The sequence below is a fragment of the Primulina eburnea genome, chromosome 18 (genome assembly GCF_022965805.1).
Source record: "Primulina eburnea isolate SZY01 chromosome 18, ASM2296580v1, whole genome shotgun sequence".
Taxonomy (NCBI): domain Eukaryota; kingdom Viridiplantae; phylum Streptophyta; class Magnoliopsida; order Lamiales; family Gesneriaceae; genus Primulina; species Primulina eburnea.
This window is the reverse complement of record NC_133118.1, coordinates 26,870,031-26,885,763: the sequence shown is the minus strand read 5'-3', so window position 1 is coordinate 26,885,763 and position 15,733 is coordinate 26,870,031. Positions and strand designations below refer to the sequence as shown.

The window sequence follows — 15,733 nt, the reverse complement described above, 5'->3', positions numbered from 1 at the left end:
TATATCGACTCGATTACATCCCTACTTATTATGACAAACAGTAATATTTGATATAAATAGTAAGAGTATGTCTCTTGTGAAAAGGTCTCACGAATTTTTATCTGTTTCAAAATAAAAAATAATACTCTTAACATAAAATTTTTTTTTTCATGAATGACCCAAATAAGAGATCTGTCTCACAAAATACGACCCGTAAAACCGTCTCACACAAATTTTTGTCAAATAGTAAAAAATATAAGATTATTATTCTTTTACTAAGTTATTTATACGAAAATCAATTAATTATTAAATAATTATAAATAAGTTCGAGTTAATATTATAAAGTATAATAATTATTTATTTGGGAAAAGTATATTTATATTTAAATTAATAAAAATAAACTGAAAATGCAAACCTCATGGGTGTTCAAAGACGGTGAGCTCACGGAGAAAATGGCTACTCTTCAGTTCAATCTTCCCTCTATTACTTGGCCGGGCCGTAGACAGGTATCCCGGTCCAATCTCCGACCGGTTCAGTGCGTAGCCGAACGCCAGGAGCTTTTTAACCGTATTGCGCCTGTGTATGACAACGTGCGCGCCTCCATTTCTGTGTATCGCAACTTCAAAAAATTTGCCTCAATTCGTTCTGCTTCATATTAAACTGTTATATCGGCTTTTTTTAATCCATTTCTGAAATGGGTTTTGTTTTCAAATGATTTATGTCGAATTTTCCAGTTGAACGATTTGTTGAGTTTGGGTCTTCACAGAGTATGGAAGAGGATGGCTATTTCTTGGAGCGGGTATTTGCTTCTGTTCCTTTATCCCTTTAAGGATCAATCTGTGTGCGGCAAAGAATGGGTTTGGTGTTACATGTATTTTGTACATGATGTATGCGGATAAAGTTTTGTGATCTTTTGTGGATAAAGATTTGATTTTTGATTATCTTGAACTGAGAATCTGTTCATTCCCATTTTAGATTCATGGATGATGTGCAAGTTTGAATCTCTTGAGTACAAATTTTTTTACTTGATTAGTCCAAATGTTATTTGTTACTTGCCCATTATGTTCTTTATTGGAAGATGCACTACATTCTGATTAAATGCTAGTAGTATAAAAGGTGTTCCGACAGTTTTGTAAGAGGAAAATTTGGACGGAATTAAAAATCTCTGCTTTAATTCTTTCTGACAGAGCAAAAGATGGAGACACTGTGTTGGATGTGTGTTGTGGAAGTGGGGATTTGGCTTTTCTGTTGTCTGAGAAAGTTGGAATTAAGGGAAAGGTTTTGTGCACTTATCTTTTGAATTTTCTGGTTAAGAGATATTACCAGTTTTCCTATATGTTGTAGTCCGTTTCTTAGGGGGTGGCAATTTCACAGGTGATTGCTCTTGATTTCTCAAAAGAGCAATTACATGTTGCCCAATCTCGCCAGCGGGAGAGACTGAAAGCCTGCTACAAGAACATTGAGTCAGTGTGATTCTTTAGCTCTTTTTGTTATCTTTTTTTTTTTGAAGTCAGTTCTTTTGTTATCTTCCTGAGAGAAGAAGGGATGCATTAATTTCTCATTGGTTCTTTAAAAAAATCAATTCTTTTTTTTCTTCCTGAAAATAATGGCAAAATTTGATGCATTATAGGTGGGTCGAAGGAAATGCTGTGGATCTACCCTTCTCAGACTCGACTTTTGATGCTGCTACAATTGGTTATGGATTAAGAAATATAATAGATAGGCGTAAAGGTCTGATGGAGATTAGCCGTGTTTTAAAACCTGGTTCAAAAGTATCTATTCTCGACTTCAACAAAAACACTCATCCATTTACCACTTCAATTCAGGTATTATTACTTATTAGCAGTGCAGAATTGCTATTAAGAAGTAAGCATTCTCTTATTTTAGTCCTTCACTGAATAATATTCCTATTATTTTCAACTTTCTAAATGATATCTTTGGATATCTGGCCGTGCAGGAAAGAGATTTGATTTCGTTAATCCTTTAAAGCATAGCTTTCTAAAACAGTATGTGCATGCAACAATTAGAAAGTATTAATTTGCTACATCATTTAGATCCACATGTATTCATCCTATCTCCGATTTTCACTGACCATTTCTGCAATTTTATGGACTGGTTCTTCTATATGCAACTGTTTGAATTTTGAGTAGAAAATTGCTTGTCAATATGTTTCTAAATTTATTACTTTCTATCAAAGCACAGTAAACTCACTGCATTTTGTCTCTTGGTCACTTGGTGTGTCATGAAGTTACAAAACACCTATTAAGTCTTTCAACTACAAATCAGTTTTACAGCAATTATTGTTTCCAAGATGATGACTATTTCACTTTGATTGTAACTTTAGTTGGGTAATGTAATATGTTTATTTCAAGATATTTCATGCAAATTTATTTGAAAAACATCACTTTCAAGTTTTACGGCATGCCCCTTTAATAATACTCATGAGGTAAAGGTTTTTTCGTGTCGCCATACAAACTTCCCTTCAGAAGATTTATGTTAATATTGCTTTTCCAGGAATGGCTTCTTGATAATGTAGTGGTTCCTGTTGCAAGCGGATATGACCTTGCAAGTGAATATCAATACTTAAAGAACTCAATTAGAGAGTATTTGACAGGTCTGTTGTCCTGTCCAAATGCTTATCGATATACTAAAAAGTTATAGGTAATGGCAACGAAATAACTCAAATATCACACAGAAGGCCAAAAACCATGTTTCAATCACCGTGCCAAGTAGTATATCATCCTGGACAATGGGGGTAATTAATAATAACCTACAATTACTGTGTAATAAGCTTGATTGAAAAATGATAATATCATGTTAGATGGCAAGTGCATTATGATGTTCCATGTAACATGACTTATGTATTTGTGATGCAGGAGATGAATTAGAGAAGCTTGCTTTGGAATCGGGATTTTCAGCTGCGAAATATTTTGAGATTAATTTCGGACTGATGGGAAATTTGGTAACCACGCGATAAGGATGGCTTTGATTGCTGTGGAGGTTTTTGTCCCGTGAATTTGCTTCTTTTATGTCTGTACTTATTCTCCGTTTCGACATCAATGCTTGGTTTCTATATCTATACATCAATGCCTGTGCATGCAAAGGTAGTTTATATACAAATTGTCAATTTACACCTTTGCCAAGATTCTTGGCTAGTTGCTTCATTAAAAAGAAGTCGTGGATTGTAAAGGGTTTTCACCATTTCATTTTTGTCATTGGAATTTGGAACCTAAAAGAGTCGTGGACATTAGAAGATTAGCTCTCAAATATAAAGACAGATGTCATTCTAAAATAGCTGCTACAATTACTGCGCTTACAGATCCGCATATTAGTGGATCTTGAGTTGCGATCAACTGCAAATTCGAACTCCAACTTGAGCTTGAGCTTATTTATTTCAAAATAACGAAGGTCAATCTTGAGTTTGGAGACGGAAGTCTAACTCAAATTCGGACTCAAACTAATGAAAACATGAACATAGCTTAACGAGCTATTTCGGGAAATTATGATGTCCGGGTTGATGAGTGAGTCTGGTAAACCATCTATCAGGCAAAGATGTGCGCTTTTCATGTAAAGATTTTTGACTTGATAAGATCAGCCCGAGTGGTCTAGCGTGGTGGAATAACCTGACCTAATGAGATCAGCCCGAGTAGTCTGGCCTGACCTGACGAGATGAATCTGACATGACTTTCTGGGATGAGCCCAGGTGATCTGGCATGTCCTCATGTTCATTTTTATTCGTAGTGACACCCTGAGGAGGTTGTCTTGGTCCCTACATGCCTCCCACGACCCAGCCATCTTATTTTGTCCTATATGTGTTGGCTCGAATAAAAGATTTGTGCACAAGTTTAAATAGCAATTATCTAGAACAATTTATATTTGAAGCACTAACTTGAGACAAGCAAATTCAAAGGATTCATATAAATTCACAACAAAGGTTCAACTTAAGGGATACTCTCACAAGTTTTTCTCAACAAAAAGGCAAGTATATTATGAAGTGGGAAGATCAACCTGTACATGCATAAATTAACCTTCGAATTTATATCCAAAACAGAAATAAGGCCAATCCTGTACAGTATTCACCAATTTGACAACTTAAATCAGTTGGAACTGTGAAAATAAAAATTCCAGCATTTCCTGCTTCGTTTTACAGTGAACAAAGATGAGGATGTATACCCGTTTTTATCACCTGTGGAATAGAAAGTGAATCTCAAACTATAAAACTTTGGCAATAAGAAGAAATTCGACAACAGATTATCATTTCATCACTTGGTTAGATTTCTTTATGTAATTTAAAAGCCTAGCAAGCGCCTTGCCACTGTCGACGGCTTCTCTGGCTCTATCAAGAGCCGAGGATATATCCTGAGCACCATCACATCCGAGTAAGTGATCGACCATCCCAGCGTTTAAAACAATTCGATCATATGCTGGACCTTTTCTCACCACGCAGAGCTGCTAAACCCAATCTTATATTCCTCGTCACCTGAAACATTTCCAGGAAAATAACATCAGAATTAGATACAGGGTGAGACCAGCTAAATAGAATCAGATCGTTTTTTTCCATATTCAGTAAAAAACAAGAGAATAAAAAAACGCATCTTGTACTATGACACACACCATAAAAGCACCAAAGCAGTAATGAAGAGAGTGAAGATTGATTCGTCGCCTCACGAACAAGCTTATTATCGATATAAAATATAAGAGGTAGAAAGAGAATTAATAGTTTGCAAGAGAGGATTTGACTTACTGATCTATCAGTTCTGGGAGTATCCGTAGGTTCAAAACCATATTCCTTGGCATTCACTACGGTATTGAAGCTTTCACGAGACACTCCTATAACATTACATTAATAGAAAGAAAAAGCTCACCAGCCAAATAATGAACTGAATTTAGCACATTTTGAGGCACTTCAATATAGAACAAGAAGCTTCAGCCATGGAGAGACCTCTAATTCTTTCAATAGGTTTTGTAAGAATACTATAACATCTAGATAGCATTGGCGACAATGAAACGCACCATCAACAGCATGTGTCATATTCAGTGAGCGGAACCCTGAACAGTAATTAACTGGCAGTCCCTTTGAAGCATTCGGTGATCGCAATCTCGTAGTCATCGAAAGAGCGCCTTCTTCGCCCTGAATTCATAAATCAACTAAAATATTAGAAAATCAATCTTCTTATAAACTTAAAAACAATCCAATTTGAGCAAACATTATTGATTTGCAAAATCCACGTGATTGCTAAACCATGGGACACAGTGCTTTAGGCATTCAATTACCTTCACCACCAAACCAGAGTGAACACCTCTTCTTCTCATCAGCATAAGAAGTGACTCCTCATATCCTTCATGATAAAATCCGGCAACAATTGCTTCCTTACCACTAGCCTGCAGAGCAACAAGCGATCAGAATTTAAAAGGGTAAATAACTGGAAAGTGCATATTGACGAAGAAGCTGGAAGGAGACACACCCATATTAGATCGCCTCGGAAGAATTAAGTAGGCTATAGTTAAACAGCTGTCAAACTGGAGATACGGGGAGGTAAACCTTAATCTATAGCACTGACACAACCCAAGTATCCTTCCAAAGGCTAGGAGCAATATACGGTGGTACAGATAGGCTAACGAATAACTCAAGTGATAATTTCATTATCAGAATACATTAATATAAATATGCATAGATAGAAAGAAAGGTCACCGTGGGGACTAAAGTCAACTGATTCAGGTACATTAGGAACAACACTGACTAGTGTGAAAAGTGGGAGACCGAATATGATTACTCAACATGTAAAAATGAAGTTATTCTGCATCCATGTCATGTTCGTTAATTTTGGTCTAGAAGATAATGGGGGATTAAAATGATTTATCTAGCTATATTGAACACAAAATTGCATGGGTACCAAAGTTGATTTGATGGAAAAATTTAGGTACCGAAAATGAAATTATAGCCATAACTTAATATATATGAACCTAGTAAGAGGGCTTACCCGTACAAATTGTTGAACTTTCTCAGTTGTTGCTAGAGGTGGGCGTTTCTTTATATGTTCCCTCAACCCAATCAACGAAGATCTGCAAAAAAATATGTTAAACAATAACGCCTTAGGTACTCCATCATATCAATAAAGATGAAATAATAGAATCTTACAGTAAAGGTTACATTGTCAGTGTCCTAACCTTATACACATCTAATACCATCATTCCATATCAAAACAATGGCTATTAATAAAATCAAAGTGTGTTAAACTTTCAATTACTCAGATAACACAAGACTATAAAGACAGACACCACGATAACAATGATAAATATTCCATGATTACAAAACTCGATAAAAAAATATTTTAGTTGTCAAGATTATTGTACTTAAAACAAAGAAATTAAGCTTGACAATTCAGTAATCAACTTGATAAACCCAAAAATGTAGGGTAAATTATTTCAAGTGATAAGATTACTTTTTCGATTTGTTGACACTTTGAAACCTTAAAATGACCAACTATTTGACATGATCGTTATGGAATATAATTCTTTCAAATTCTTTTTCTACAGCAACTCTTGATTCTTGAATAGTTTTAAGAATGTGGTAGAAGGTGAATAACATTTCAATACAACAATAAATGAAAAAAGTGCATCGGATCTAACTAGTTAGCTGACATACAGAGATGGACGGGCCTCACGTTGACTTAAGTATGCAAAACCAACATCTTCATCCTGAACCAAAAAATTGTGTCGTAATCACATAACAACTTAAGCTAAATATGTGAATGCGCAGACACGCTTACTCATTTATAAACAGGGAGAGACCTCAATAAGCTTTTTCGCTTGCACAGGAGTTAAGCACGTGCTTCCACCCATGAACTTCAGCATTTGTTCTTCTGTAATGCCCCCCTGAAAAATTTCGAACTTGAAATTCAAGGATGTGATATAAAAAAGTTTCTTATATGAAAGTCAGATACCAGAATCATCAAAATTCAAAAGCAAATGTACATTTAATATGTATAAAATCCCTTCGAAAGTATATTATATTGTAGATGACATCATGCATCTGGTAGATGCGTTCAGCTTGCAAATGGTAGTATGCAGATAAATGTCAGAGGTAATTTTTAAAAGAGGAGACCGCACTTGAATGGCCAAAAAAAACTAAAGTATGACCTTAGGTGGCATCCAATCCACACCGTGAAGCAAGCAAGATTCACCGTAACAAGATCTAACTGCAGCAACAAAGAGTGTGCTTCTGAAGTAGCGGGTGTTGCCATCATAGGGTTCACCATAGTGAGTCAAAGAATTAACATCAGCAATAGGAGCTGGACCTGATCACATACACAGACAAAAATATCACTAGGAGACACATCTGTGACATTTGAAAATCCCACAGGATATAAAAAAGGAAGAAATGAGCATGTGAATCTTCAGTTTTTATGTAATAGCAAGTTGACAAGAGAGTTACCGAGCTCATCATCAAATGCAAGACAATAAGCTTTAAGCTCGCGATCTGTCTCCCTGTTCATGCGTTGGCCTATTAAGAATCCCGATAGCAGTGCCTCACTTACAGGTTCCAATTTCTTATCTTCTACACTAAAAGGGAGAACTTCTTTCAACACACCTTGAACCTCCTCGTACCCCAAATGACCACCAGCCAAAACTTCCCTGAGGGCACCGACCAATCTCATCTCGGAAGTCCCATTACCAACAAATTGTGGGCCTATTGAACTACTAACTCCCATATTCGACCCATCGGGGTCAGCTAGAAAGATTATATCTGGAGGCAGTACTCTAACTAGGTGTGGCCAATAATAAGTCATCGCTCTCCTTTCACCTTCACTCCATTGAGTTGTCTCTGGAAAGGCATTTGCTCGAATGGTCATTGCAGCAAAAAATGCCCCGATTTGAGCATTGGATACTGCTGCTTCATCTTTAAGTTCTCCTTTCACTGGTTTTAAATAAACGGTAAGCTATTACAGTTCTACTTTAGCTGGTTTTGAACAAAAACTGGAAGCTTTTAACCAAAACCAGAAGGCCAGAGAAGCAAACATTGCAGCAATTCTTTCATGACTTTTCTTTTGCCCCTTTTTCTTCTTTTTTTTTTTTCTGAAAACCAAATTTTTTTCACAATCTATAGGCGTTTTGGTTCACCATTATGATCAAGTCGATTAAGATCATTGTACGTCAGAATTGTTTGATCTTTGAAAAAGTTTGATGATTGGGGAATGGGATGTAAATTAGTCTCATTTATATCATATTGTTTGGATTGAAAGTATTAATCACGGATTAAAAACCATTGTCTGACTCCAGAATTTACAAACAACACGATATTTTAACAAAATTAACATCATTATTTTAAAATCTCCTGGGCTATATAAATAAATATGCAAGATTTAAATTTCTTAACCAAATCCATGAACAGTCGAACATTCCCATAATCAAATAAAGCAACTGATGATGGGTAATTCAAGTAAAGCTGATAGACTCTTCTTAAGATATATTTCTGATGACTTGACCCATAGTTCCATTACCATAACTAGAAAGTCAACTTATGATCAAGAAACAAGAACAATTGTAAGGATTCGACACGGATTTGAAAAGCATCTTTGTACTCCACCACGCAACTTTTGACAGAAGGAAACCATTAACTTCAAACCTCTCCATCACGTCGATATTCAAGAGCAAAAAAAAAAAAAAAAAATTACTGAGATTACAAAATCTATGAATAATTAAAAAAACAATCTTGTAGCCAAATAAAATCTGTAGTTCCGTTTCCCATAAGCAGAAAGTCAACCAAGGATCGGAAGAACAGAACTCTCTGACCAAAAGAAAAATTACCCGATTTTAGAATGGTATCAAGAACCTCGAAAGCTTGTTCCTCATTGAGAGGCTTCGTCTGAGTGGGGCCGGTGCAGACCTTAGTCTGTGCATCCAGAACAGTCTGATTCGGCCTGGGGAGCCTCGGATTCCGGTACGACGTGGAAACCGACGGGTTCCGAACGTCGGATTCGGGCAGCCCGAATTCTTCCAAGGCAGCCGAATCCAGAGCAACCTTCACAGCTAAACGGCCCCGTTTTTTCCACGCAAGAGGCCACCGGAGGGATGATTTGGGAGTGGGATTTTGTTGATGGAATTTGATGGCCGGAATTGGAGGCAGCACAGGGTTTGGATTGAAAAGAACTTCCATTTCCTGTGATTTTCTGCTCTGTTGGGATTCAAGATCAATCCGAGGAGTGGCAGTTCAGCTAGAAAATGGCTATGGAGGAACTAAAAAATAAAATAAGGTGTGTATTCAATCTAAATTTTTAATGGTTTTTATGAAATTTTAAAATTTAGAGATATTCAATCTAAATTTTTAATGACTCTATATATATTTAGTGGTATTCAATATGGATTTTGATAGAGTTTTAAAAAGTCATGTGGTATTCAAACGTGACTTTTTAAAACTCTACAAAAGTCAAGAGGTATCCAAAAAATCTATAGATTTTCAAGGATTCTTATTTTATTATTATGTACAAACCTTGAAGTCTTATGTACAATTGCAGAAAATCTAAAATATTCTTCCACATATACCAAAGATTTTGATGGACTTTCTTTTTTGAAAAATACGCTATCTCAAACAATCTCTAGGATTCTTCTCTCTCAAAAAAATTTCTTCTATTCAAAGGTATGATTGGTTAATCTTGAATTTATTATATTGCCAATATTTATGTGTAAAAATAGATGAATTGTTGTTTTTTTCTTGAATCATTATGATTATTTTATTTCATAAATTGTTCATTTTCATAAATTGTTCATTTTAATAAAATTTTATTATGAACTTATAAAAATATTGTTCATTAATATGTTGAATTGACATAAAGAATTGAAATTTTGATTTCAATAAATTGAATAGTTCATTTGTCGTTTTTCACAAATTAAATTTATTTAACCTTTAAATAAGTAAAATTTATTTACATTTTCATAAATAAAAAAATTTAAAATTTAATAGGTTATACATGTCCAATAATTATTTAAAAGAAATTAATAAAAAAATAAATCACAATTATAAAAGTCTACAAAAGTCTACAAAAATCTTGAAAAAAAGTCTATAAAAGTCTATGAAATATGTTTTACAATTCCATGAGATTCTATAAAAGTCAATCAAATTCCATCAACTCCACAAAAGTCCACGTTTTAAAAAAAGTCATTAAAAGTTTAGATTGAATACACCCCCCTAAAATAAAATAATTATTGGCTCGTTGGGTTGAAAAAGTTTGGTAATTTGGATAATTATTTGGGTTCGGGTTCGGGTTCAAGTTCTTATATTGGAGAGAATTTTTTATTCTAATTTATAGATAAAATGCTTCCGATTCGTATCGTAGTTTTTAGATATGAAATTAAATATTGGCAAAAACTTGTGTGAGACGGTCTCACGGATCGTATTTGTGAGACGAATCTCTTATTTGGATCATCCATAAAAAATATTACTTTTTATGCTAAGAGTATTACTTTTATTGTGAATATGGGTAGGGTTGACCCGTCTCACAGATTAAGATCCGTGAGACGGTCTCACATGAGACCTACTCTTAAATATTTATGAACATGAGACCGTCTCACGGATCTTAATCTGTGAGACGGGTCAACCCTATCTATATTCATAATAAAAAGTAACACTCTTATCATAAAAAGTAATACTTTTTCACGGATGACCTAAATAAGAGATCCGTCACTCAAATATGACCCGTGAGACCGTCTCACATAAGTTTTTGTCAATATTTATAATATAAAATATAGTTGCGATAATTAATATTTACCTGATAAAAACATGAGGAAAGACATATTATGAATTTAAAAAACATCACACACTATATATGTAGAAGATGACGACAACATAAATGTCGATATTAACATGAATGTGTGACAAAACATGCAATCATATAATTAGGAAAGAAAAGATTATGATTTATTTAGATGCAGTCTCATAGAAATTAGGGAGACATGTCTAAGATGATTTGATCATGTAAATAGGAAATAAATAAAGTCTCAATCCGACATATCTTACATTGAAAAATTAATTGAATGAGTGGAAAGATGAGGTAGTCTATTAAAAATTTGGACAAATGTGGTTAATGATGATCTTTCAGATCATGGTATTTGATGCAGCTAAAATAAATGAGTCGCGTAGACTGCACAAGCGAGATCTGACTGGTTAGCAAACTTGTCCACTTGGCCCGTAAAGGAGCTCGCCTGGCCGGTAAACGGATCCACGTAGACAATACACGGTAAATCGCTGGGTGTCACCTGCGTCACGAACACTCGTCAAGAAGCGCCGGGAGGATTCCCGGCGTAGGCACTCCGACGCTCAAGTCAGTAAACAATTCAGAGAAAACTCAGAGAACTCAAGAGCTTCAGAGGAAAAATGAGAGCATACCTTGAATAATGAGAGACATCCTCTATTTATAGGAATTTTGAGAGCGCCTAGTGGGCTTGGGCTTTTACAAGCAACTTGGGCTTTAACTCGGCCTGGGCTTTTACAAGCAACTTGGGCTTTAACTCGGCCAACTAATACAATTGGACCTATCATAAGCCCCCCACTCTCGAACACTTTTTAATGAAGTGATCGAGAGTATATTGTACGCGAAAATTAATTTGAAAGACCTTTGCTATTTGCTTGGTTCTCGCTGGCTGTTATTTTTTTTGTTTTATTTGCTTTTTCTTATTTTTATTTTAATATATATTCCCTACGATAGTGACTCTCAAGAAATACATCACCTTATCTTCGGTGCAGTTGGGTAGCCGATTGATGCAACTAAAAAATCCCTTGAATTGAGCAACTCGATCGGATTTCACAAGATTTTGCCTCTACACTTTCCAGCATCCGCAGCTATATATATATACATATACTTCTTGTTGACAAGAAGAAGAAAGTGGAAAATGGGTAGTCAACGTCCAACTAGCTAGACATGAGTAAGTATCACTACTCCTCACTTTGTCGTTATTGATTTGTCTTGCATTTGTTTGTTTGTATTAAATATTATTGTTGTATGGAACTAATAAATGATACTGCTCCTCGTTAATTCTTATGTGTGAACACGATTGGAGTGATTACTCACACCAACACAAAGCACACTTGTCTGCGTGCGGTCCACCAAAAAAGGGTGCTGCCCCCTGGAGGTCCACGAGAACCAAAGTTGATGGAAAGGAAAAAGAAAACTCCCCGCCTCAGATGTGTAAATCCTTCGTCCTTATACATTCAGTTTGTTGCACTGATTCTGACCGCATCCAAGCCAAAAAATGCAGCGATCTGGGAACAGGAAGGGAGCATGGAGTGGCGATCCTTGTAGTTGCTGTCATGCACCAGTTTGTTGCTCCGATCTCTGACCGCATCCAAGCCGAAAAAAACGTGCGCCGATCTGGGCACGGGAAGGGAGCATGGGGAGCATGGCGTGGCGATCCTCAAATTTGCTGTCATGTATCCTCACCGGGGAGATCGAGTAACAAACCGCTGTGGCTAAGGCATCACAACAGGGTGCGATACACTGGCGATTGATCCGGAAGAGATCCCGCGAAGGTGGACAGAAAGAAGGCGCATGCCGTGAGGCGGGCAGCCAAGAATTGGTGCAGCCGAACCATATTGAATGATGGCTTTACCCATACGGCCATGGAGGATATCAAAAAAAAAAAAGGTTCAGAGACGCCACGAGCACATACTTTCTGATGGTTCCGGATCAATAGTCACCTGCTACAATCATTCCCCGCAAGTCAGAGACAGATCTATGCGATGCGAATAAAGATGAGAGTGTGACGTTTACTGAGTAAGGGACGTTTGCTTGTACATTTTAAGCCAAAAAACCGATTTAGGGGACCGATGGGGGAGCCCCAAAAAATCGTCGGTGCCGCGAACACGGGGTGTCAAAGGGACCCGAAACCCTCCACCAAAATCATGGGCGTCCATGTTCGATTTCTACCACGGTCTCGAAAGATCCAAGGATGAATTTCGAAATCTGATATGTTACCGTACGACGGTTGTAGTGACGTTTGATTGACAAAAAATCACACGTATGTTGTATTTGGGGAACAAATTTCCAAATTACGAATATAAATACATATATATATATATATATAATCATATTTTGGATCTGAGTACTTGGATTTGTGTCTCGGAGTTTTGATAAAATATTTTACCAAAATATTTCTGCAGGTTCTGTTCCTCGTGGAAAAGAGTACTCTCTGTTGATGGCTAACCGTAGGCATAGCCAAATGTCCCTAAGTGGCTCTAGCGAGAGTGACGATTCTGACTATTACCTTTCAGAGTCGGATACTTCTCGACCCCTTGGTGGTTCAAGCGTTGGGATTAATCCTGAGACTCGATCTTTAGCCTCATGTGAACTTTCCAAAAGATATAAGCCATTAAAGAGTCCTTTATTGGAGGATGACCATGAACCGAGTGAACTTTTGGGTGACGAGTTGGGCGATGCTCTGACTAGTCAAGATCTTGAGAGTTTGCGTGAAATGCTTAGGATATCATCGGAGTGCGACCTTAAGGTTCCGGGGCCTAAACATAATTGTCATAACCCACCGCCGGGTTATTTCAGTATTTTTCTTGAACATTTTACCAATGGTTTGGTGTTTCCTCCACAAACTCTGTTAGTGAACTTGGTCGACAGTTTCGGTATTAGCTTTAGCCAACTATCCCCGAATGCCCTTATAGTCTTTACGGCCTTTTGCCACAAGGTAAAGGAAATTCAAATGCCTCGAAGTGTAGAATTGTTCCACTCACTTTTCTCGGGACGCAGGAGTAAACCAGATTCATTTATCTACTTTCAACCTCGACCTAAATGTAAATTTTTGTCCCGAATTCCTTCGCCAAGGAGTTTTTGGAAATCCCAATTTTTTTATGTCGAGGACTGCGGGTGGGGAATACCTGCGGTTTGGAGCTCGGGACTCCGGAAGATTGCAATGACAGAAACTCACCATGCGCTGCAACGTCAATGCCGAGATCTCGGTCTCTTTGAAGAGTTTTTTAATACTGGGAGTTTAAATATCGCTGGTACACACACACACACACACACATATATATATATATATATATATATATATATATATATATATAATGTATATTTATATATACATATAGATTTATTTATTTAATTATTCCTTGCTTGTTGTTCCTCCTTAGCCTTTCTTTTCCTTGTTCGCATTATAATTTGTTGTTTTAAATCTTGTTATCTGACATCTCTGACAAATTGTCTTTTTGCAGGCAATAAGTTCGACTTGGCTTCGATCCGGGCTCGCAAGGCCAATGGAGGGAGGCGTTCCCCGATTGCTGGGAATAGTCGAGCACCTACAAATCGTGCGGCTCTAGAATCTATTGACATCATCCGAAGAGGGTTCCCTCGAAGCAGCTCCGAGCATTTCCGTGGGACGGAATCTAATACGCCAAAGAAAATTAGCTTTTCGCCATCAAACAGAGCTTTGGAGGCTCAGCCTTCGAATGGAGGAAGAGAGGATAAAAAACGAGGTCAAGAGGTGGCACAAAAGAAGAATGATGAAGAGATACCAAAAAGTATCAAGAGGATCCGTGCGGACGATCATGGGATGTCATCCAAGATTCCGCGTGCTAAGCATATCTTTGTAGATGGGGTCAATCATAAGGAGAAAGCTGACTCTTTTTGGGATTTAGAAGACCCTGAGATTGGGTGGAAGAAGGGACGGAGCATTGTGGGGGACCATGACATGGTCCACTTGGTGTCGTTGCCCACAGATTCATTTGCGCACTCTCTTGCGTGGAACTCGTGTCAGGTAGTGTGCTGATTATGTTAGTATCTTGCTGACTTGGTCGGCGTGCTAATTACTTATTCTACTTTTTGCAGGGTTTGTCGTTAGCATGTGCTGTGCGAGTTCGGGAGGAAAAATTGCGGAACGATCAAGACAAGTGGCGAGAAGAGGTTTCTCGTGTGAAGGAGGAGAATTGCCGTCTTATCGAGGAGAAGAATAAAATCAGTGCGGAACTTCTTCAAATGCAGAGAAAACTTGCTGACAAAGTAAAAGATCTTGCAATTCTTGAGGAGAAACATTCTGCAGAGTTGAAGACTGGCGGCCAGTTTCTTGAGTCTGAGGCAGGCAAGACTTTTCTGAAGAATGTTGAGGAAAAAAGTGTTCGGACTTTCAAAGCGTCTGATGCCTTTCGCGATGACGTTCTTGATCAGGCCATGACAATTCATGATGACGTGGTGTTGGACTGCCGAGATCAGTTGAGGAAGACTGGACGTGTGCCAGAAGAGGTAGTGATGATGATTGAGCCTAGCGTCTTGGAGATAAGTAGAATCTCCATTGACGATATCCCGTTGGGCGATGCCGAGATGATCGAGGCATTGGATCTTCAGGCTGCTGAAGAAGAAACATAGTATTACACCGCACTTATCGTCATTCTTTATATTTGATTTTCATTCGTTACTATTGGAGTTACTCTATTTGCTTTTATTTTTGGTACTTCAATATGTACTGGATAGTTGTTTGGGAATTAACGCTCTTCATTCTATATATCTGCTAGATTTGTTTACGCGGGAGCTTCGTATGTTACGTTAACGCAATGCTTATTTTATACTTGGGAGGGGATCAATCTCCCAATATGTTGTTTCCAGGGGAAGTCCTAAACCCCCATTAAGGGTGGTGAGATATCCCGGGACTTATGTCGTCGTTGACCTCTTATAGTGTCTGTCATGCCGGCTATCCCGCGAGGTTGGCCAGACCTCTTTTTTTCTTTTGGGAAACCTTTGACGACTACATGGGTATATATGTG

General features: G+C 37.3%; 3 protein-coding genes across 3 annotated transcripts; 2 read left to right on the top strand and 1 right to left on the bottom strand.

Moving 5' to 3' along the window:
• Nucleotides 1-382: 382 nt before the first annotated feature.
• LOC140819466 (2-phytyl-1,4-beta-naphthoquinone methyltransferase, chloroplastic) lies at nucleotides 383-3,180 on the top strand. Its single transcript, XM_073179570.1, has 7 exons — nucleotides 383-569; nucleotides 714-778; nucleotides 1,167-1,257; nucleotides 1,354-1,442; nucleotides 1,610-1,805; nucleotides 2,494-2,593; nucleotides 2,856-3,180. The coding sequence occupies exons 1-7, from the start codon at nucleotides 387-389 to the stop codon at nucleotides 2,954-2,956; spliced, it is 825 nt and encodes a 274-aa protein (XP_073035671.1). The 5' UTR covers nucleotides 383-386; the 3' UTR covers nucleotides 2,957-3,180.
• An 814-nt stretch (nucleotides 3,181-3,994) lies between these two features.
• Nucleotides 3,995-9,222, bottom strand: LOC140819554 (uncharacterized). The gene is given in 11 exon segments (XM_073179691.1): nucleotides 3,995-4,413; nucleotides 4,415-4,459; nucleotides 4,724-4,809; nucleotides 4,993-5,110; nucleotides 5,254-5,361; nucleotides 5,961-6,042; nucleotides 6,626-6,678; nucleotides 6,772-6,855; nucleotides 7,120-7,277; nucleotides 7,415-7,897; nucleotides 8,788-9,222. Coding segments are annotated over 11 exon segments (1,746 nt in total). The 5' UTR covers nucleotides 9,137-9,222; the 3' UTR covers nucleotides 3,995-4,233.
• A 2,235-nt stretch (nucleotides 9,223-11,457) lies between these two features.
• LOC140819738 (uncharacterized) lies at nucleotides 11,458-15,386 on the top strand. The gene is made up of 3 exons (XM_073179920.1): nucleotides 11,458-11,898; nucleotides 14,192-14,733; nucleotides 14,805-15,386. The coding sequence occupies exons 1-3, from the start codon at nucleotides 11,895-11,897 to the stop codon at nucleotides 15,336-15,338; spliced, it is 1,080 nt and encodes a 359-aa protein (XP_073036021.1). The 5' UTR covers nucleotides 11,458-11,894; the 3' UTR covers nucleotides 15,339-15,386.
• The last annotated feature ends 347 nt before the right edge of the window (nucleotides 15,387-15,733 follow it).